The 24,041-nt window shown below is 38.6% G+C and overlaps 1 protein-coding gene across 4 annotated transcripts in view; it reads left to right on the top strand.

The window, feature by feature from the left end:
* The window catches only part of fam13b (family with sequence similarity 13 member B), a 68,862-nt gene that overhangs the window by 16,518 nt on the left and 28,303 nt on the right, over nucleotides 1–24,041 (top strand). For all 4 annotated transcript variants that reach the window (XM_031732768.2, XM_031732769.2, XM_031732770.2 and 1 more), the window contains exons 2-7: nucleotides 2,897–3,049; nucleotides 4,529–4,750; nucleotides 9,652–9,864; nucleotides 11,282–11,459; nucleotides 11,929–12,073; nucleotides 21,366–21,490. In XM_031732768.2, the coding sequence (XP_031588628.1) occupies nucleotides 4,585–4,750; nucleotides 9,652–9,864; nucleotides 11,282–11,459; nucleotides 11,929–12,073; nucleotides 21,366–21,490 (827 nt within the window). In that variant the 5' untranslated portion in view covers nucleotides 2,897–3,049; nucleotides 4,529–4,584. The remainder of the gene's footprint in view (nucleotides 1–2,896; nucleotides 3,050–4,528; nucleotides 4,751–9,651; nucleotides 9,865–11,281; nucleotides 11,460–11,928; nucleotides 12,074–21,365; nucleotides 21,491–24,041) is intronic.

Below are 24,041 nucleotides of genomic sequence, written 5' to 3'. Positions count from 1 at the left end.
AGTTCTGATCATAAGTGATTCATTTCAAATTTTTTTCTGTTCCTTCTGCACCTTAAGCTCAAAAACCAGAAATCCTCATAGTCAAACATTAACCAAGTCTTTTCATTAGCAGTGTTTGACTTTCAGAGGGTGAAACAGTTAATTTAGCTTATCTTCTGTGCTTTCTTTAGCACATCAACTGACCGTGTTTATTCTAGTGAGACTATAAAGTACAATTGGAAAATGCCAGAAGACTAGCAGAGCCATACGCCTGAATGTTTATTAGATGCCAAAACAGTATGATGTTTTGGCATCTAATAAGCAAATATGAAACAAATGATTCCAGTCATTTCATCATCTGTCGCAGCTGTTGCGAGGGAAACAATAAGAATTTGCCTGTTCCCAAATGATATGCATTCCGGTTCTTTATTGGACCACACGGTCCCTCCCAATTGAAATGTGTGAGCTCATGGCTTTTTACCGTCTTATTGTTTAGCCGTGTGTCTCTGTGTACACCTTTCTGGGTGTGTGTCTTTTTCTTTGAACACCTTCCTTCCTCATTATTATTCAGGTTTATTTTTCTTTCCTCAAGCAAAATTTATCACGTTCAACAGTGCCCCTTATTGTTTAGAAGGACATTGTAAAATGTATATGGGTTTAAGACAATCAGACAGAAGCATACAAGTAGTTCTATTGCTGACCAAACACTGCAGAGATCTTTTAAAGTAAATTTTCATAGCAGGCAAGGCTTTGGTTTAGTTGGTTGTCTAATCTCTTGATTAGAGATTGTCCTCATCTGTCTGTTCCTCTGTCTGACAATGCTCAAGTGGTTTGAACCTGCCTGTTAATGTCAGGCTTTTGTGTTCTGCTATTAAAGCTTTCAGCCTGGTGAATTCATAATCATCTAACAATATTCAGAAACAGTAGTTAGGGCTTGCATAATGACTTAGTTTTCCGAGAACAAAGCTGTGTGGCTTGTGGGCTCTGACCCAGTACAAGAGTTTTAGCTGCAACAGTGGGATTTTCTCTGGCTTTTAAAGAGGCTTAGCAATGCCAGTTCAGTTGGCCTTAGAAAAACTGGAGGCTGAAGAATCCCTTTATTAGTAATAACTGTGGGCAAACACAAGGATACTGAAAAGTCAGTTTGATGAACTTAAGTAAAATATGCTATGTAGTCATCGGGAAAGCTATGATATTAAATACCACTCTCTTAGTTTTTGCAGACAACAGTTCAGTAAGATGGGAACACTGGTACTCAAACAAAATAGCAGATAGGAGAGTAAGTAAAACTTTAGTCCCCAAACAGACCATATGGCACAGGAGACAATAATTATGTGTGCTGCCTTAAAAACCAAACCTGAAAACAGTTGTTTCTATATTTATTGCAGCTCTTTTCTTCATCACAACATAGCACATGTAATCACACATTGTGTATAACAAGGAAACATGGCTGTGCCTGAGAATTATAATATGCAAACTCTGTTTCAGCTGAGTCCCACAAAACCCAGAAATACGATTCCAAGTAAACTGATGGTTGATTTAGGTTTTATATTAACCAAAAATGGCAAAGAGCTCATTTTATTGTTAGTGCTTAAGTCAGTGCCCTGGACTTTTTTCACGGTTTTCCTGATTTGAGATTGCAGCTTTCAGAGTTTATAGCTTTCATAACGTGGCACAGGGCTTTATTTCCATATGGTTGTTGCCAAGGCTCTTAAAAAGGTTTGTAACTGGCTGCATTTGATGGTCTTACTTACATGATCCAGATGACTGTTTAGGAGATTTAGGTACTGTTGTAATTTTGAAATCTTACTGTTTTTGCAAAGAGAGGCAAATCTTTTACCTGTCAGTATTTTCCTGTCGTGCCAATTTCTGTTCCTGTTTATCTCTACTACTGCGCTTCTCTTAATGTAGAACTGTTAAATCCAAGTAGCCCAGGTGGGTTGTGTAACACACAGCCAAAAAGTGAATAAAGGGAAAGATAGGGAAGAAAGGAGTCAAATGGAAAAGTGCATTTGTACAGTGTTGCGTTGAGCCTGGAGCCTAAATGACTGTACCTGCCTTTCCTTTGCTTCATCAACATAAAATACAGTTTGTGGTATGTATTTCCATACTGACCAGTTAAGCAAAAGTAAAATTTTCCTCCTAATGCACTTTCAAACACGTACACTCATCAGCTGGAACTCACTTTGCACGTATTCGAACATGCAGCCATGTCCTGTCTGGGCAAATAATAGTTCACATTCATACAATGGCAGTATTGAGACATATATGCACACTGTAAAGGGGCAGGAAGTCAATAGGAACACACCTAACATAGACAGATTAAATGGGACTCTTTGTGCATATGGGCAGGCACAGGCCTGTAAGACACTATAGCACAGCTTTCCAGAACAATCTTTATTGGTTTAATTATTGTATTCAGCTCTCCAGCTGACTTTTAGACAGCCTGATATCTCAAACCTTGAAGATTTTATTAGCGAGCAAGGAGAGGAGAAAAACAGAATGGGGAGTGAAGAAACAGGAAAGAAAGGATTTTAATGAAGAAAGATGAAAAGAAAATGGGCATGGAGCATAGAAAAACTAGAAGGAGAGAAGGGGAAACTGAAACTTGCTGTTGTGGGTTTGCTGTGATTCCAGTTTTGGTATTGGGCCCAATGCATCTTTCATCACTAAATAACCATGAACATGCAATGTATGAATAAAACCTTGAGAATAGAAACTGGAAGTGGAAAACTATAGCCCACATAAAACCCATTGTTACTACAGAAAGTAACTAATTATGTTTTTCAACACACCAGTGATTGGTTAATTAAAACGTTCCATCTTTTTTGTCTCCACCCTTATCCTGTCTTTCTTCTGCCATCATCTCCTTTTCTTTTCCCCTCCATCTTTTTTCTTTTCCTGGTTCTCTTCTCAGTGTAGCTAGAAGGGAATCCTGTTCGAGGGATTAGCGGTCTGTCAATGAGGAACTACCGGCTCATCTTCTGCCACAACCTGAAGCAGCCATAGATGGTTCGGTGGTTTACTGGCCAGGGGAGGAGAGGATAGAACACACTTTCACTGCTACACGGTGAGTGCACACAAACACACAACACTTACCGAGCCACATGCGTAATTGAAGGGGAAAATAGACTCGGTGCATTTCTAAGCCATGATCACAGATAAGACGCACAGATGCACGTCAGTTTTTTTTAAGCAGTTTGGAACTTATGTAATACAGTCAACATTGTGGTAAACTTGCCAAAGCGAGTTTATCATAATGTCTCATTGTCACACTTCCTTATAAACTATTTCTTAGATTTCATTTTATTATCTTTATGATTCTTGGTGCCATAAAGAGCCCAGATTTGAGGATACAAAGAGCACATCATCCTACAGCCAAGAATTAATTACCTACAGCTGATGAACTCTGCCAGGGGCTGTAAAATAAGCAGTCATTGGTACATGTTATTAAGGTATTCATGTAATAATGCAAACAATCTGTTAAAGTAGGCTTAAACATAGTAGAACTGGATGTCAAGAGAGTAAAAGAGAAGCACACTGAATATATGTAGCTTTATCTACATACGTTCAATGCATTCTTTGTAATATTTTAAATTATTAGTGCTGATATTTTTCTATTTTCATCTGAAAATCAAAATGTTTTAACATTGATGTTTGAAACTATTAAAATATGTACTTATATTGTATGTCATTTATGTTTATATTGCATTGTATGTCATTATTGTAAATAAGGCCAGATTACTTGCTTACATTTAAAAGACCGCTATCATTAGTTACATAATACTGTAAGATTAGTTTCACTGGAACAAATTGAGATTACATTTCTGATAAACTGATGTTCCTCCCCCAGTGATGAGTGGACTGGACACCATCTGTCGATGTTTGCATTTAGATTACTCACCAAACAACCAACGTCAATAACAGACTTTTCATTTGCTTATTTTGCATTGATTTTCATCCCATCCTGAATGTCATCACCTCTAAAGAAGCTACAGAGGACGACAGAAGACATAATATAAGACTGCAGGAAGCAAACAAAGCGATTTGTCATGCAACATTTCTTCTAGGATAAAAACACTGGTACAGTATTACAAACTGAAAACCAGACAATTAGTCAGTAGCTATTTTGATTATTGACTACACATTTTAGTCAAAGGAAATTGGAATCTGAATATTTGCAGGGTAAAGCTTCTCAAAAATGATTTTTTCTTTATTTATTGGTAAATTGATTATGCAGTCTTTGGAAGACTGTAAACAAAACAGACATAAGATGTCCTACTCCCCCACCTACCCTCTTTTTACAAAATGCCCTTACAGGTAGCTGTGGCCCTGCCCCCTCCCACTCACTGGCATTTAACAGTTAGTAAAGCCAGTCAGTCCTGTATGTCCTGCATGACTGTTTACTGGCGCCTCTAAATAATTATTCTTGGTATCTATAAGCCCACATGATCAAGGACGAAGGTGTTTTGGTTTTTTTTCTAAGCCAGGCTGCATTCTGTCTTTCTCTCACATTATGTCTAATCTCACCCATTTCTTCCTTTATAAGACGTGAGGTCTTGGCGGGGTTGTGGTGAGGAGGAGGAGGAGGAGGAGCAGGGGGCCATGAGGAAGAGCGTGTCTCCGTTGCCAGGCAACGAGGGCGGGAGCTCAGCCAGCACCACACGGGTTTTTGGTGTTCCTCTGGAGGATGTGACACACACACACACAATCAGCGGCCATGAGGTTCCTGCACTAGTAAAAGATATTGTCGACTACATTGAGGAGCACGGTGAGTGATTGAGACACAATTCAGTTCAGTTTAATTCAGTCCTACATATTTGTTTAATCTCCACATTGAAATGCATATCCTGGTCAAAAACGGGTCCAAGATTCCTCACAGTGTTACTGGAGGCTAAGGTAATGCCATCCAGAGTTAAGTATCTGGTTAGATACCATATTTCTAAGATTTGTAGAGACAAGTACAATAATATCACTTTTATCTGAATTTAGAAGCAGGAAATTGGAGGTCATCCAGGTCTTTATGTCTTTAATAAAACTTGCAGTTTTGTGCAGTTTAACTGATTAGTGTGTCATCTGGCTTCATGGAAAGATAGAGCTTGGTATCATCTGCATAGCAGGGAAAGTGTATACTATACATGTATAAAGTAAACAGAACTGGTCCTAGCACAGAAACCTATGGAACTCCATAATTAACATTAGTGTGTGAAGAAGACTCCCCATTAACATTAACAAATTGAAGTTTATTAGAGAGACTCAAATCACTGCAGCGCAGTACCTTTAACACGCTCTAAATGCTGTAATGAAATATTATGGTCAGCAGTATCGAGTGCTGCACTGAGGTCTAGCAGGACAAGCACAGAGATGAGTCCACTGTCAGAGGCCATAAGAAGATCATTTGTGACCTTCACTACTTCTGTTTCTGTGCTGTGATGAGCTCTGAAACCTCTTCAAATAAACAGTTCTTCTGCAGATGATCTGTTAGCTGTTTTAAAACTACTCTTTCTAGAGTTTTGGGGATAAAAAGAAGATTGGCGATTGGCCTATAGTTAGCTAAGACAGCTGGGTCAAGTGACAGCTTTTTAAGTAATGGTTTAATCACTGTCACTTTAAAGGCCTCTGGTACATAGCCCAGTAATAGGGAAAAGATTTGGAGGAAGTAATTATTGAAATTAAATCAGAGCGAAGTAGTCTAAATGATTATCAATATTACTGAAAGTAGCTTAATTCTTAAATGAACTTAAAATAGCCAAAGGACCTTCAGTGTATACAAAAGAAGCATAGAGCTTCATGTAGGGCTAAAGCTCCTCTCTAAGTCTTTTGTGATTAAATTTTAAGAGGTGCCTTAAATGTTGCATGTGGCTGAAGCAGATCTTTCACTTCATTTCTTTTTGGTAAGGATCTGCTGCATCTCCCTCAGTTAAACTTATGAGTCATATTTACATGGAACGTTTAATTTGTAGCAGGATACAGGCATTACATAATCTTACGTAATTACCACTAATGTTAGTTTACTTAATGTAGAAATAACTCTGCAGCTGAGGTCAAAATCCTTTTATTTCGTTTTAGCTGTAGTTTGACTCGAGGGGTTGCACCTTTATGTAATTCCGCTTATTTAACTAAACACGTCGAGCCAAAAATTTAAACAATTTCTCAGTACAAAATGTTGTATGCTCAGCTAAATCAGATTACGCCTGTGATGTTTCAGTCCTGCTTTTGTTGAGCTACAGCATCTTACATCATGATAAAACCTAAATATGTTGTTAGTGGGATCCAGTTTTTGATAAGATAAATTCTGAAGGCCCTGGCAGACAGCTCCACGGCTGGCTTCCTTCTGTTACATAACACTTCTGTCAACTTCAGCCTCACTTGTGAAAACAGAAGAGAGTGAAGAGAGTAACCTACCAAGCGCTCGCCCTGGATTTTCCTACAGCCCCCTAGAACATTTCTGTATGAGCGTCACAGAACAGTAACTTCAGTCTTCTGTCATGTTCTTACAAAAAGGAAGTTAGCAGTTAAGACAGCTCAGTCTGAAAGATGAGAAGTAAAATGCCTGACTCTTTCACCAGATCCAAGTTTTGTTGGTTTTTTTAAACTAACCATATCTGAATTGGGTTTGTATATTGGTGCTGATTAGATTACACTATCAGTACTTGTTTTATAGCTCTTTAAAACCTCAGCCAGACAGTCGTATTTATGCTAAAGATATGTTGTTGGTTTAACCCTTGTTATATCAGTTAGACACTTGTATCTCGTTACCCTTACTGTGTGCAAAATTTCTTCACATGAGATAAAAATTGCAGAGCATGTAAAGATCAGTTGATGTACTTTGTATCATTAGAGATTGAAAAGCAATTCCACAGCTGTAAATATATCCCACATAAAATGAAGGAATTGCCTGAGAAGGCAATAAATGGTTTAAAGTAATAAAAAATGATTATCAGGAAGCATCCTGATCATTTAAATAGGATTCATCTTTGATATAAATCTTACAGGGCAGGTCAATGGGACGCTGGACACGCTAGGTACATTTTCACGTTAAAGTAAATAAGTGTTGAATAAATACGCTTTTTCTGGATCCCTAAAAGCACTGGAGTTGTCACTGAACTTTTTTTTTTAAACACTACTGAAATGAAGTACCACTTCAAATTGTTTCAAGTGAAGCAGGTTGGTGATTTGTGTAACTTGGGGGCTCTCTGACCACATGAGGTTATGTAATAAGTCTCCAGGGTCTCTGCTGGTGCATTAATTAGAGCGGTGCTGCCTGTCAGGAAGTTACTAAGACAGTGAAAAGGCCTCAGTCTCTCTGGGATGCCTGGTAGTAGTTGAAGCAGGAAAATGACGTGAAATGTCATTTTGAAAGAAGACAGTGGCCAAAAGCTGAAGACATTAGAGGCATGTCTGAGCAAATGCCCAGTGTTTTAATGGATCAGCAAAGACAGAGAGACCGTTTTATTTTATTTTAGTGTAACTCTGCTGTCACTCTGTGTACCTCTGGTGTTCTTCATCTAGACTGCTTTGTGGAGATATAAAAGGGAGCAGGTCCCACAGGATTCCTGTCATCATTTGGACCTGGTTATCTTGCTTGTTAACGGATAAGAAACTGGAGAGTGAGGCTATAATCAAATGTAATCCACACATCAAACCATTACCACTTAAATATAGTTTTAACCATTTCCTGTTGTCTTTAAATCTGCCCCTTTAAAATAACATTCACACTAATATTTACTTTACTGTTAGGTCCCAATTGATAGTATGTGTCAATACTTGCTGATAATGAGAAGAAAATCAGTTTAGCCCTACACAGATAGATTTTTTTCCACACCATATATTTGTTGTATTATCAAAAACAGATCATTTTTGCACATTTGTGATAGCGATAAGTCATCAGATCTAGAACACTCACCACTAAAAAGATGTTTTCAGGTGAAAATGCATGCAGTCAATGTATTTCTTTGGAGCTTTGCTTTTAATGCCTTTATCAAATATTCCCCTTTTCTTTTGTTCTTACAGGTAGAGTCTAGTAAAGTCTACTCTCTTTTCCCTTTCAGTCTGTTGCCGTCTGTCTGTCAACAATGTTGTGTACAAACTAGTTTTTTTTAATTTGTTAACTCCTCCATTATTTCATTGTTTTTTTTTTTGTTTTATAGCAAAGTTTACAATGTAAAGTTGGGTATAACAACCCAAAGTATAGCCTAACAGGCCAATCAGGATTTACGTCACGCTGTTGTAGATTTTTCCATTGTTGCATAAAGCATTTACAAAACTTAGACACAACATGGTTAGCTAAAAATAATATTATCCATCCTAAAAAGAAAAGGAAAGACTGTGAAATGCATGCGACATGCATCGTATTGCTGTATATGTTTCAGTACATTTTTTGGCAAATTTGTATAAACAACTTACAACTTACAAGCTACTTCAACAACTTACAAGTGGTTGGTCAGGTAGCTGCAGCCAAGTAGTAGTTACACATCCAGAAAAAGAACCAAAAATCTTTTGCAGCAGATTCATGTGACATCGCAGTGCATAACTTCAGGATATCGTTTTACAAGATCAACTGATATGTTTGGTAAACAAGGGGGAAAAATGTTGGTTATTCTAAAAATGTCGTCTAAAAAGCCTTGACAAGATTTGCAGATTGGTTTAGCTTTTCTGTCACAAACACTCTGTGATGCTGCCTCACATGCGAATGATATTACAGTATGGTCATGCTTTTTCTGATAGATAAGGGAAGAATCCACATAACCAAATGTCTTTGCAGACACACACACACACACACACACACACACACACACACACACACACACACATCACTGTACTTTCTTTTGTTCATCTTATATAAGTTGTTTAACAGTGAAGGATCTGAATCATTGTGCATCAGCAAAATTACAGTACTCGGTTATTTTTACTTCCCTTACAGGTTGGTAATTTTCAGGTCCTTATTTGGAAAATCTAACATGACCAAGCAGTGGGGGAAAAAAGCATAAAAATCTTCACTGTTTTAAAACACCAATGACAATATAATAGTATTCCTGGTGCTAAACCTAGTTGTTACACTTTACAAGGTGACAATAAGCATGTGATTACACTATCGGTTTTGGACTCTAATGCCTGATTTTGTTAAAGAGCTCTCTGACAGACATGAGCTTGTGAATGGGATTGTTGATTGGATCCAGTGTCTCTGTTTCTCTCTGCTTTTGATATCAACTACTAAAAAATTTACTTACATGCAAATAATCCAAAGCAAGCAAACCAAACTACAGAAAGCCAGAGTGTCACCTAGTATGTATTATAAATTGCAAAACTTCTTTAATGCCTGGCATACCTTCCTGATCACCTCTACAAGAGGACTTAATTTGACAAACCTTTAGCTGCAAAAAAGTGTGCCACACCCTAGCTATTGCCAAGCCCTCTAAAGACTAAAGCATGAAAACACCCGTTTGTTATTCACAATAGGGCTTTGATGAGGTTGTCTTAACAATTATGCAAATATGAGAAAGGTTTGATTGTTATATAATAAATATAATTTTAAAAAATCACGATAAAAATGAATAAGCAAACCAAGTTAGTCAAATACTGAAACTTGAACTGTATATTAACATGAATGGTTTTGAAGTAGTTTGAGTTGATAATTAACATATTCATAACGGCTGCTATTTGTGTCTTTAGGTCACCTGGACTTGGAGGGGCTCTTCCTGGTTAATGGCAATGCAGAGCGAGTGGATTGGTTGCGTCAGCGCTATGACAGTGGTGAGGAGGTGAAGCTAGAGAAGGAGGCCGATCTGGCGTCAGCGGTCAGTTTGCTCCGACTGTTCCTGCAGGAGCTTCCTGAGCCTGTTATCCCAACGGCTATACAGGGACGTATACTACAGCTCTATCAAGGTGTGTGACCGCGGCTGTGTTCCCTCTTTTCATGCTATTTTATGAATTTCTTCTTCACTCACCCACAGTCTGTTTTTATCCAGTACAATGCAGTTAACCTCCTTTTTCACCCTGTTCTCCTAAAATCCAGTTTGGAGCTTTGAGTTTGTTCTGCACAGTCTGTAAATGTACTTCCTATGAAAAGAGTGTTGACCATAGCTGTTCTAAAAACATGCACAAGCACACACTCTTCTGCATCATTTCTGGGTCTTCATCCAAGTTGATTTTGTTTTAAGCTGTTAAGGCTGTGCCCATGTAGGCTGATGCTGGTTATATAAGCTGTGAGTACACAGTACGGTGGTCTGATCACTACATGAAAGGAAAACTGGCTGAAACAAACTCTTTCATAACGAGAACCTGAATTATCTGTATGTTTGCATATCTGCTACACTGATGCGCAGCCTTTATCTTTTCCTTTCTTCATTCTTTGTGCCCCTGCTTGTCCACACTCTTCTCAAATTCAAAATCTAAGGTTGTGTTAACAATGTCCCTGTGAGAACTGCTGTCTTTCAGTGGTTATTAAGTCTTCCTTTTTGAGGGATTTTTGTGTAATTGGGTAAAAAATGTGATTGAAAGGCATGGGTTTCATTTCCCTTTTTTGTTTCAGCTCTTTGGCCTGTCCTCTTTCCCCTCTGTTTTTATCACAGATAATCTGCTCTAATCCCCTTGTCACAATGATGGTTGTTCCGGTTGCTGTCATCCAGATTATAGTAGAAGACTGGTTGGGTGTTTGTCGAGACTCCATGTCATGCCATTTATTTCTCAGTCTATTATATTCTGTAATGGCACCACTGCACTTGAAAAAGGATTGCCTTTTTTGCACATTTTCCTCTCTGTCACCCTCTGTTTCACCTAGTTTCACCTCTCCCAGAGGTGAAACTAAACGGAGCATAATGTTATCTGTGTGTGCAGTTTCTCTTGATAAGATTTTTTTTAAGGCTATCTGTGAAGGACCAAGAAGGACCCGATAACCCATAATTCACCCCACATTATCATTAGTTATGAGAACAAGCTCCAGAAGCAACACAGACTACAACAGAAGTTCTAATAATGATTCTGAAATAAGAGTTGCACCCTTTTCAACTAAAAATAAAATAATTACATAAGAGATCCTGTCTGTGGGGTCGAGCTCTCGCTAGCTGTGCTTCTTCATAGCAAGCACGACCTGCTTGCTATGAAGACGTTTTTTGATCATTCTAAATTGGCCATAGGTGTAAATACTCTTAGCCTTGTGATGACCTGTTGAGGTGTCCAGGGTGTCCCCTGCCTCTCGCCTAATGAGAGCTCCAGCCCCAGTGACGGGGAAGTGGTTAAGCAAAGAAATGAATGTATATTGGCTTAAGTAATGATATCCGTTTTTTTGTCTTCACATTGCTAGATTACGACAATGAAGAAGAGCTGTGTAGAAATTTGAAGTATCTGCTTCAGGACCTTCCCCAGTTGAACTACGGTCTGTTGCGCTTCCTGTGCCGCTTCCTGGCTAGCGTGGCGTCACTTCAGCAAAAGAGCTGGAACGTTGGAGCGTTGGCCGCCGTCTTTGGACCCGACATCTTCCAGTAAGATTCTTCTGCAGTTGTTTAAGAATTTCAAATCATAATTTTGATTATTGTACACAGCTACCGTCTCCATCTTACAGATGTTTACTTTTAACTTAATGAGGATGGTGTGGATATGTCACTAGTATATATTCAGTACTGTATTCAAAAGCTTCATTGTTACATCTTCAGTGGAAATGATTAATCAAGTGCAAATTATCAGATTATCATAAAGCTGTAAAGTCAGTGGAAGGAAGCTCTTGAAGCCATAGACCACATCACATTTAATGAAGCCACAGAATAAAGTGACAGCTGAATATCTATTTTTTTAAAAAGAGTGAACCAATTTTTTTATTTTTGGCACTTGCAGGAACACGCTTACACACAGAAGTTTAAAAAAGAGGGGTGTTTATTATTTTACACTAAGTATTATTCTCGTGGGAAGCAGTGTGCAGCCAACTCAAACTTTTCTGTCATTTTCCATCTGCAGTCTGTCAACAGAAGGAGAGGACCTTCGGGACCAGGAGTCTGTCAGCAGAGTCCTGGCAGAGCTGCTGGACAATCAGGAGGGCCTGTTTGACTCAGAGGACGATGATGTCTCCACCACCAATGACTACAGCTCCATCAATGAACAGGTTCGACCCATCTCTTTTATACCACACCTCTCAATATGGTTGTTTCTGCCTTGCATACTGGAAGTCAGTGTCCAATAATATGACGATAATTAGCATAGCACACTTTCTACACTTGATTTTGCGAATGCTTTTGAGTTTATTAATGACTGTGAGTGGTGAAGATATAGTAAATATATTTTCTGCTGTCATGGCAAAACATTTTATCACAGTCCACAGAGAGGTCGTCTATTTTCGAGCTTACTCGTTAATGCAGCTTTTGGTCTTTCTAGCCCACACTTGTCTTCCCTCCTGCTGTAACAGATTATTTTCCCCCTGGGATCAATAAAGTCTTCTTTATCTATTTTTTGTTCACCCCGGTCATTCTCCCATAGGGGTCTTTGTAGCTTTCCTTTTATCCTCAAATAAACACAGTCTCTAAATCTAGAGAGTGATGGTAAATGCCTTTTAACCTGATATAATAACTAGAAATCTGCAAATAAAAACAAAGTACAAAACAATAAAATGGAAAAACAAGACAAATTTAAAATTTCTTGCCAAGTTGTTTGCGGAAAATAAAACTTTTGTGAAAAAGTAAATTTATTGGCCTCAGTCGTTACATATGAACAAAAGCGCCCTTTCACAAAAGCTGTTAGATTCCTCTTTGTCTTCCTCCTCTTTGTGTTTTCTTCGTCCTCTCTGGTGGCATTTGGCTGTAGAATGTGGCATTTAACCGTGCCAGGGTCAAAGGGGAAATTTTTTCAGCGCTGACGCACAGAGATAGCAGTCAAATCTTATGAAAAGCGAAAGATGAAATTTATAAATGTCACCCAACAGCATAAAAGAATTTAAAAAGGCTTGAAGTGATTGTTCCATCTTTTTTTTTTCTTCTCAAAGAATTAGTTTTGGACTAACAAGCACGTTCTGCCTTGCGCTGAGTTCTTCATTTTTATAAATTATTAAAATTTGTTGTTGGCATCAGCAGCAGTAGGTTAGATGTAATAAATGATCAACTTTAAAGGTTAACGTGAGAACAACAATTCTGCTTTATTTTGACTCCAGTGACGATGTTGTTATTAGAAATCTAGAAGACATCACGTTAACTGATTCAAACCTGTTATGTACAAAAATCTTTCCTTGTAACAAAATTACATAATCTCTAACTGGAGTTATTAATTAGCTAGAAGATCAGGCTGAAGTTTTGCTGTAATGAAATGTAAATAACACTTCGTCTTGGTAATGTTGAAATGTAAGCAGTGGTGTTTAAGGAAAACAATGCAGCATTTTTCTGTAAACAAAATTTTTCTCAGAATGATCTAGGTGTTCCCGCCCAAAGACAAAGGCACACCCCTGCATATTTACACAGAGCTACAAGAATGTAGTTTTATAGAAACACCTGAGCTTAAACCAAACATTTTCCTCCGCTTTCTAACAGCTCGTTCTCTTTGCTGTCGTGCACAGTACAAAGAAAGGCGTAGTTAACTTTTAACTTTACAGTGCCCTTGTGCTTTTGTGTGATAACAAAAATGCAACAATAAAGAGGCAACCCTTGATCAGTATCTCAAATGCTGTGCTACTTTAATTTTAAGAGTACGTTGTTTGCCACAGCAGGGAGTCTTTAAAGATAACCTAAAAATGTTGGAGTGAAAGGGCAGCCTGTCATTGTAAAAGTATGACCACAAAAAGAAAAAGAGAAACTTTGCTATATATCTACATTGTGTCACCTATTCAAAACCTTTCAGCTGCTTGCTTTGTTTGCTCCCCTCTCCTTATCTTTTATTCTTCGCTTCACACAGTTTTTGCCTCTATTTTAGTGTGCTCTTAACCGAACCACTGCAGACTTTGCTTCCACTTGCCTCGTAATATTGAGTCCTTGGAGTTATTATCTGCCAAATCCTTCCTTTTATTCAAGGAAAAGGTTTAACCTCTTCAAAGGCTTTGCCTTGTGAAAGACAACTAATTAGATTGTAATTGCGCTCTAAACAAAAAAACAACATAAGCACAAGTTCTTTCAAGCAACTACTTCATATCATTCCCTCTGTTAGCTGTTGACCTCGGTTTTATTGTCTGATTTGTCAGATGAATGAGACGATAATATTTCCAAGAGACATAATGGAGGAGGTGAGAGCAGATGAAGAATTAGAAGACAGAGAAGCAAATCTGTAAAGACATATCTGTGCACTGATCCATGTGTCTTATGTAATAGAGAGGGCAAAAAAGTGGGTGGTTTGAAGAAGGAGGGGGAGAGAAAGCAGTCAGAAAGATAGGGGAGAAATGACAAGAGTGCAGAGACAAAAGAGGAATAACTGAAGGGAAGGAGAAAGGGAGGGAGGTAGAGGTGGTGAGACAGGGGAGGAGGATAGGAAAAGAAGCCGGTGATGATGTAACCATGTAACTCACACCTCCAGTCTCTGCTCTACACTGGGGATGACTCTCATGAAGGGGATTATCTCCCACACACACCTGCCTTCACACAGGAGACCTTGAATCAAGCCTGGTTACAAACTAAAGAGTAAGTTGAAAATGCTTCGTCGAGCTTAGCTAGCACACATAAAATGAACCAATTCATCCTAAGAAATGGAGAGACATTGTAAAAGCAGCTTAACAGAGAAGTGCATGATAGATAATGAGTGGAGAAAGGTGGAAGGCAGGTGTGTTTTTTTTTTTTTTTATAGTGTGTTTGTGCTCAACTTTGGATCACAACAAGGCGGGAATAGGTCTGACAAAGATGAATATAAAGATGGATTTTAGCTTGTTTATCGCACGATCGGAGTCAGTTGAATTACTGCTTGGGTGACAACAAGAGTACGCTGATGCTTGTTGCTGTTGCGAGGATACTAACAGGTTTGTTTTTTGATTCACACTTCTTAGTTTCAGGGTTTCTGCTTGGAATATGAAAGAAAAATATTCTGGGTTCTCTACTGAGATGGCTTGTGACATTTTTGGTGTAGCTTAGCTTGGCTTGGCTGGACTGTCTGATAGTGTGTTTTGATTCCTTAGCCCACATTTTCTTTGGATACACACCAGCTTGAAAATATATTATTGCTCTAATCAACCACAATCCTGTGGCACTAAAATGCTGCTCTGTTCTGACTCATAGCTTTTAGACAGACAGCGACACTGCAGTACCAATATTACAAACATAAAAAGTGTGCACACTGTCCCATCTTAATAATAATACCTGTGATCTCAAGGCCACAGTTGATATTTCTGCAGATTAAATGAGGCTTGTAGGCTTGAAGTTAATTTGAGTATTGAACCTCAGACCTTTTGCTCTTGAGCTCGTTTCTTGTTACATAATTGTTCTGTTTCATGTCTCAATAAGACCTCAGATCCCTTTGTACATCCCCTGTGCCCGAAGTGGACATAAGTTAAGGCTTCAGCAACAGAAGTTTTATAATGCATTTGTTAGGCAGCTTGAGAGAAGACTTAGTATGTGGGTAATTGTTTCTGTTATTACTTTTCTGCTCCCTGCTGCGTTGCCGTATGACCCTTTCATGCACCAGGTGTCATTTTGCACTGTTTAATGCAGGGCTGCAACAATTCATGGAGTAATTCGAAGAATTCGCTTACAAAAAATTCGCTTCTGCGCCGTTGTCACCGTAGGAATGCAAGTGCTTCGCCCATATTTGCGACTTAAAACAGACCTGCAGTACAAACAGATTTAGGAGCAGCGTGTGAATAAAAAGTGTAACAACATTAAGCCCACACAGTTTTAAACAAAAACACTGATGTCACAGCAGCAGCAGTGATGATGACGCTGGCACCGTTTAACGTGGAGCCAAAGTTTGTTTACACACAGCGAAAAGAAAAGAGGCGGAGCCATTACCGAGACGGTGAGCTCAGTGTTCCTTACGTCAAAAACAGCAGAGCTGTTCCTGTGATCACCATTTAAACCTTTACTGGGAAAAAGCTGGCAGACTCCAACAAACGCTGACATGAAGAAAACTGAACTCTGAAGCCGTTCCATCCACCGCTGTTTGTTTAAGACAGCAAAAAATCTGCAGTAACGTGTATTAAAATGTGCAGATGAACTGTTAACTTAGTCTGATACCAGACTGGTTAAACTATACAGCTTTCTGAAGGCTGAAAGCAGCCGTCCTATTTTACATTGGAATGATACCTGTAGCAAACAGGGGTGAGTCTAAAGGGGGGCGTTGGGTGTACTAGACCATGTATATTTCAGGGGTTTTAATAACATTTTTCAGAAATAGAGAAATAAAGAAATAATATAAAATACTCTATTAAATAATAATTCATGTACATGAGCGAGTAAGACTCTGTTAGGTCGGACACTCAGTTATCATATTATTATAATTAATGTCTACATCATAATAACGTCTGTTTTCAGCAGTACAAAAACTTTTATTAATGTCAGAAAGTCTTCCTGGGAGGTTGATTAAAGTAAATTTTTTTTATGCCTCAGTTTAGATTCCGTATATATCTTATTTTATTTGACTTTAACTGTACTTGAGGTTATTTATATATTTATACATTTGAGAAAATGTTTTCTTTAAAAAAAAAATACATTTCAATATGGCATGTACACACAAAGGGTTTAGTTTTTTGACAGTGTGCGCACTTAAACTTTAAAACCTTGCAATATCTAAACTGTAAACCAATGAGCAGTTCATTGTGAAAGACCTGTGTTGTTGTTTTTTTTCTCTTTAGAATATTTGTTATTGCTCATTATTAAGACAAAAGTATTTCTTATCTGATTGCTCGATTAATTGATGGATTAATCAATAGATTATCCATCAATTGATGGCCGTCCCTCCCTGAGCCTGGTTCTGTCGGGGGTTTCTTCCTGTTAAAAAGGGAGTTTCTCCTTCCCACTGTCGCCAAAGTGCTTGCTCATAGGGGCTCATATGATTGTTGGGTTTTTCTCTGTATGTATTATTGTAGGGTCTACCTTACAATATAAAGCTCCTTGAGGTGACTGTTGTTGTGATTTAGCGCTGTATAAGTAAAATGGAATTGAAAAAATTACTCTATTACTAAAATAATCAATAGCTGCTGTGTAGTGCAGCTGCAATGTATATACATGCAGTTGTTATATCAATGAGTGAATGAAAGGAGGTTATAATTTTAAAACCTAGATGAACTAGGATTATGTGTTCCATGTATGAAACACTTGGCTGTCTACTTAATTACTGCCTTAATGAAAGCACAGGTGCGGTCAGAACTGTGAACAGTAACTCCAACTGGGTGGATGTAGTAAATTTATAAATATCAGGGTGTTCAGCAGCAGGGAACAGCCTGCTTAGGATGGAGGAGACACACTTGCTTGGACCTCTGACACGAGTGATAAATTATTGAGTGGTAGCCTATTTAAGTTGGAATGTGGAGTTATTTAAGGAGGATCTGTTGGCCTAGTTGGACAGCAGAGGAGATGTATAATAGCTGTGGAGAGATATATTGTATGAACACACAAAGATCTACGGATTTTTCAATAACGTCTTATAAATACACAGCTACATTCTTGATTTATTTACTTTGACTAAGATCTAGATCACACTGCCCACTCACTGCAGGAACATTAGGCCAGAGGGCTGTTCTCCAGTGGTACTGCTGGAAGTAAACAGTGCAGTCTTGCAAGCAAGAATGAGCAATAAAGCACTGAGAGGAGATTCAGTTGAACAGTTTGGACCTTTACACTTCCAGCACCTTAAAAAAAAGTCCACTTCACAGTTCAGCTTCCTCTCCGCAGTAGATAAATCTGAAAATGAGAAAGAACTGTTTGTCGTTTTTGTTCTCTTTAGTCTCAAAGAGTAACAACCGCTCTGAGCGTACAAATGACCGCCTGGAAACCACAAATGTAGGCCACAGTTTGAGATCAGTAATGCCCATCCCAATCAGTTGTTCTGTGATTGTTCTGTGTTCTTGGCCCACAAACAGTTTGACAGCCAAGCTAATGATGTCAGTGCAGCTTGTTCCTTGTTCTCCATCCTGAAACTCTGGACTAGACCGCTAAGTAAGGGCCAATGTCGTGACCTTTTGTTCTAGGGTGTTCTCTCCCGTCTTTTCACCCACTCGACCACACACACACCATACAGAGACGCATTTGTCTATCGTCACTGGGACTTGATGTCTAAAAGCACTGCATCTTCTGTTTTTAAACATTAATTTGATAAGTTAGCCTGATTAAAGATTTCCACAGCCCTAAATGGGGGGGTTATAACTGTATAACCAACCCAATGAATGACCAAGCAAGGTCAACTTGACAGGGGGATTTAACATCTCTTATCCTCTAATATTGTTACGTCACCTCAAAGGCTTTCTGATAACTTACTCAGCACATTGTTGACCATATTCATAACTCCGTTTATACCATTTGAATGAACACATCTAGCCCAGGGGGAAGTTATACAATCAAGATTCATTGTTCATTATGTCAACCGCTAATGTGGATACACAGGGGCTTTTGTATTTAAAGCATATCCACACCAATTTTTCCATGTCACTGACCAGCAGCCTCGATAGAATACGCTTCTGTTAAATCTTTGATCCCAGTTCATGTTCACTGAATTTAATATTAATTTTCCCTGCAAAGAATTTTTGATGAGTTTTGCATAATTTTAATGTTTAACCAGTCTTTCTGTGATTTCCTGCTGTGTGCGTTTGTATCTGTTTGTGCCAATCATGTAATCTGAAATTATTTTACACTCAAAACATTCTGATCTGGATTTTAAAATCAGGAAGGTGTTTGCTAAATGTCAGTTTCTATATTTATTGTTTCAGCTCTCTGGTTGATAATTATTTGTATGTCCGGTTCAGCGGAGAACATTTTAATGAAAAGCAGCTGAAAGAAGCAAGCAAGGAAACTTGTGTTCTTATTTTTAAATGTCTAAGATTAGAGATGAATTTTCTGCATTCATATATAAACATCTAAAATTGGAGTTTTAATAAATCAAAACAATATTTTCCGATGGTAGCATGGTTTCCATCCATCCATTCTCTTCCACTTATCCAATTCAGGGTCGCTTCTAGAAAAGTCCAAGTATGATTATGTGAAGGCAGAAATGAACAGAGTCCTCTCTTAACATCACCATGAGCTGCTGCTTATTTTTCCAGCTCCTGTGAAACATTAGCATGAGAGTGCACTTGTATTTTTTTTATGTGTTAATAGCAAAGGATGCTTTAGAGGTTCAGGAGATTAATAATTATCTGTCAGGCTTCCATATAATTTAATCAGTATTTCACACACACCTACACGTAAAGATAAATATCACCCCGTAGCTCAGTTTAACTGCATGCTGGCATAAAGGATATTTTCACTTCTTAATTGAAGCTCTGTCATAAAAACTGAGACTGAAGCTGTCTAAAAGTCTACGTTCTGCACTTGGTCTCACTTATACACACACACACACACAGACACACACACTCTCTCTTACTTCAGGGAATGTTGTGAGTCATCCTCCTAGGTCTGCACATGTGACGATGCAAGAATTTCCCAACAGCCAATCAGGGCTTTTTTTTAACAGAGGTGTTTCCATAGTGACAGTGCAGTGACAGTGCAGTGACAGCAGCAGATGCTGAGAAGACCAAAGGGGAGAGGCACAGGAAAGGGCAAACAGGGTGATGTTGTTACCTCATGACAGTGAATCTGGTTTAACCTTTTAATCCACGTTTCTTTCTGGGTTTTTTGTAGTTGAGGTCAAACTTGTGTCTAATGCAATGTGAGCGTAAGGTGTAGCCTGAAGAACCAGCTGATGATTTTACACAGGAAAAAATATCTGTTTATAAAAGTCATATTTTACTAAATCAACAAAAGAAATCCTTGAGCTGGAGCATAAAGTACAGCTTGTTCACATGCTGTCACCTACCAGAATGATGATGAGTTATTTCTGTCAACATATTTATTCCCCCTCCCACCTTCTCTCCTACATCCATCTCCTTCCCGTCTCCCTTTCTTTCTTTTTGCTGGCAGATTCATTATCACTCTCGTCTTCTTTCCCTTCGGCTCGCTCGCTTGACCTTTTCCTCATCGTATTCACACCTTCTTACATTATCTCAGCCTTAAAACTGGAGCTAGGGCAAAAGAAACTCAATAGTTTGTTGTCGAGTTTAGGTTGCACTAGAAACACGCAGCATCAGCTCGTCTTATTCCATCACCCTGTTTTCTTCTCCGTTAAAGCTTTGCATATGTGGCTCGTGCAGGCCAATCAAAGGATTTTCCTGCACCTACATAGGACATGTGCTCTGTGCGAGTCAAAGGAAAAACAAGACGGTGATTTTTCATTCTGGTGTGTGTGTTCAGGTTTTCACAGAGTTTGTGTGATATGGTTGAGTTAACATCTAGAAACATCCGCAATTAAATAAAATGTCTTCTGGTGGTTATTTTTCTATATTAATCATCAGTTTTTTACCCATTTCTGTGACCTTTCTATATTTGCAGAGTATACACACACACAGACCCACACGTATCATACATGTCAACTATGTGCTCAGTGTGTTTACAGCTGTGGATGTATTTTGACATTTAAATAAGGTTGAGTATCTGCCATTTAAAAGCAAAATGCATTCACTTGTTAATTTTTAATTAGTTTTTATTTTATATCAAACAGCAAAGCTCCACGTGCTGCATACTGGTGGTTTGGTTTCTCCTTATTACAGTTTTGGAATGTGACTATCATGCATCGGGACATTGCTACGTCAACAAGAAAATGATACATCCTCAAGCCCGAATTTAAACCCTCGTTCCCGTCCTTCTCCCTCCTTCTCGTTTCTCTTGTCCACTCGTCACCCCCTCCATCTGTCCTTCAAGGAAATGTTTTTTTTCCTCCCCGCTGAAGACTACATCTGTGCTGTCAATGTGTTACTCATTAGCGTCATCTATATTTGGATATCTTATGAAACTAACTGCAACATCTTGGTTCTGTCTTGCAACCACAGAGTATATGCAGCTTTATATAAAGTGATTTGATTTCTGCAATTTTTAGACACTGAAAGTCACAGAAAAATAAAAATATAGGATATGTTTACATGTTATAACTTTAAACCTAACAGTGAAGTTGGCCCTCTTCTTTGTATAGCGTGTATATTAGCACACTCAGCGTGAGATACAGATAAATAAAGTGATGTTTCACGTTGCTACCTGAAATCTTTATTGCAAAATAAACATGCATCGCATTACCCTTTAAGAAACTGCTTTGGTAAACATTTCCGGTTATGCTACACCCGCACAAGTACAAGTGGACTGTGGTTAACTCTGATGTAACCTTTGTTGTTCCGTAATGTAATCCTGTTTTTAAATCTAATTGTTTTAGTGTTTGTAGTGTTCCTCATTTACATCCTTTTATATTTCTGTCTGCAGATCACAGAGCTGTTGGATGATGAGAAGTGTGAGGCAGAATGTGAAGAGCTGCCTCAGGACGGGGAGGACGGCCCTGCCTCCGACTCACCGCAACGCACACACACTGACGACAACCCCGCAGCCAGGTGCGGTCACACATCTCTGTCTTTGTTATTAGATCACATGATGTGTCAGAGTCATACTAGGCAGAGCATATGACATGTGATAAAGGGTATGACATGTCTTGGATTAAAAACCAAGACGTTCCAGTTCTGTGTTATTTTTCGACAGGCCTTCAGGCCAACCAGCAGTGTGGTCACTTTATCAGCTGCTCGTCTCAGTCTGATTAAGAGAGATGTTGTTTGGTCAGTAATGGACTCTCCGTGTAGGAACAATAGCTCATTCACTCATTGATTCATTTCATTTTATGATGCCCTAGAAACAGGGATTTTTAAAAAGACAAACATTTTAATCCCAAGGCGCACCAAAAGACAAGCCAAACTTTCAAGGCACACCTGCAGGCCTACATGTGGAAAATAGCTTCTTTCATGTGAAATCTCAGTTCCTCTTTTATTTATATATTAGCAGAAATGGTCATCTTTTATAGCACATTTGTAGCATCTGGATCGTAACACCTACAGATTAGTTACTTCTAGTTTTCTCCACACAAGAAAGCAGTCTGTTTTATGTTCTGACTATCTCAGTCAGACCCTTTTGATGTGTACTAATATAGACAATTTAGTGTTTTTGCAGTTGCATTGCATGGGCCTAGACTATATCTAATGTATTTAGATCAGTGTATGCTTCTAAAGTTAACTGGATGATATCTTGTTTGTGCTGTGGTCCCATTTTAGCCCACTGTACACATATTTAACCGTGTTATAGTATAAAAGGTCAGTGATGACAGCAGGGATCAAGTTGGAGTATGAGTGTGTGTATCTTTGGTATTTGAGTGGTTTAGCAGTTAATGTTTTGTTTGTGGTTCAATACAAAATGTTTTCCGTGACTGTGTTTATATTTGTGTGAGCTTTATTAGAGGAAGATTTAAGGTTGCAGCTATTGTACAACGGTGCACAGACTGCCAATGAAAACGAAGGGGGAATTATATGCAGTAAATTATTTAAATTAAACAATGCACATCAGATGGTTTTGATCCTTAAGTCACATGGGATTGATTTTAGTTGGTATTAAATCTCGGTTAGCCGTGGCTAGCCTGCAGCCATCATCCCTTTGACCTTGACTAACCTCTTGTCTGGTCTGGGGGGATTACTGTGGTATTTGTAGACCATGGAGCATCCAGGGTATTCCACAGAGCCATTTCAATAATGTACAGATTTAGAGATTGTTTTTTTTTTTTGTTTTTTTTAAATTCCCAGTCCTATTTAGTCCTCTCGAGTCTGATCATGTGAAAAAAATATTTATTTTTTGTGTATTCAGAGTTGACATTTTCACAAGCTTGTTAAATTAAATGTATAAATGTTTAGAATTTGAGCATTAAGGATGGTACTGGTTATGATTGGATGGGTTTGTTTTTTGTTTTCTTTTCAAGTTTTCTACGATTATAACTACCACATTTTTGGAAGCAAGCTGGAAACACTTACTGCACTTACAGTCGAGTCTATTAATTTCAACAGCGTGCTTGATCCAGAGCCAGTCCTGACCTCTCTGGGGCCTTAGCAAAGTTCTGCCAAGGGATCTTCCTGACAGATCCATGAGTCATTTTAACTATTTATCATTGCCACATAATTACACCAGTGATCCCAGTACAAACCTTACTCCCTAAACCATTTAAGGATAAGCACTGCTAGGTAGAACACTATGAGATGTGGACAATAAACAGTATCATTTCTATAGAACTACATGAAGTTTTAACAACAGATTTGGAGACTTGTCTAATTTTCTGTTAAAATACACAGAAATTTTTTGTTGAAAATCAGGTTGGGGCTGTTTTTTGTACTCAAAACTTTTTTTGAGTTGAGCTTGCTGTTCCATATATGTATATGCCATATGCTTTGACAAGCCTCTAAAAAGGTAAGTTCCCGTCTAGTGATTCAGCGTTAACAGTGGCTCAGTTGTTTGTCTAGACTTGACAGACAGGGAAGGCTGTCCTCTGTGGCTGTTGCTGTGCCCTCTTAATAGACTTTGACAGCTAACGCACACACACACCTTAGATTCCGACAGCCTCTACTCATTTCAGATCTATATATATTCCCTGGCATTTCTCTTCTGATCTCTCTTCTTACCCCATCACTACTTCCCTCCCTCTCTGCCCTTGCTTATGGTCTCTCTCCGTGTGTGGAAAGTATTTTTCATGGCATCACTGAAATACCCTGGCAGCATGAGAAGCATCACCCTTAGAAAGCACGTCTGACCCAGCAGAGTAGGCTGTTTGTCTTCAATTTTATCTTTGAAGACAAGTCGGCCTCAATTTTTTACTTTTTAGACCCTACACAGGTCAGTCATGCTAGGTACCAGTCTAGCGTGATGGACCTGTGTAGCTCTTCGTGAAGCAGATTACCATCCGTGTACTTAAAAATCACGCATGAGATTATTTTGTGTGACTGTGGAAATGATTCGTATATCTCACTAGGACACCATACCAGGCTGGAGCGCCTTGTTCTGTCCATTTGTGCCAACAATTTTCATGTGCACACCCATAAATTGACACCGATATGTCTGACCTCGTCCCTTCTGGGT

The sequence above is a fragment of the Oreochromis aureus genome, linkage group 2 (genome assembly GCF_013358895.1).
Source record: "Oreochromis aureus strain Israel breed Guangdong linkage group 2, ZZ_aureus, whole genome shotgun sequence".
In the NCBI taxonomy this organism is placed as follows: Eukaryota; Metazoa; Chordata; class Actinopteri; order Cichliformes; family Cichlidae; genus Oreochromis; species Oreochromis aureus.
This window is presented reverse-complemented; position numbering and strand designations above follow the sequence as displayed.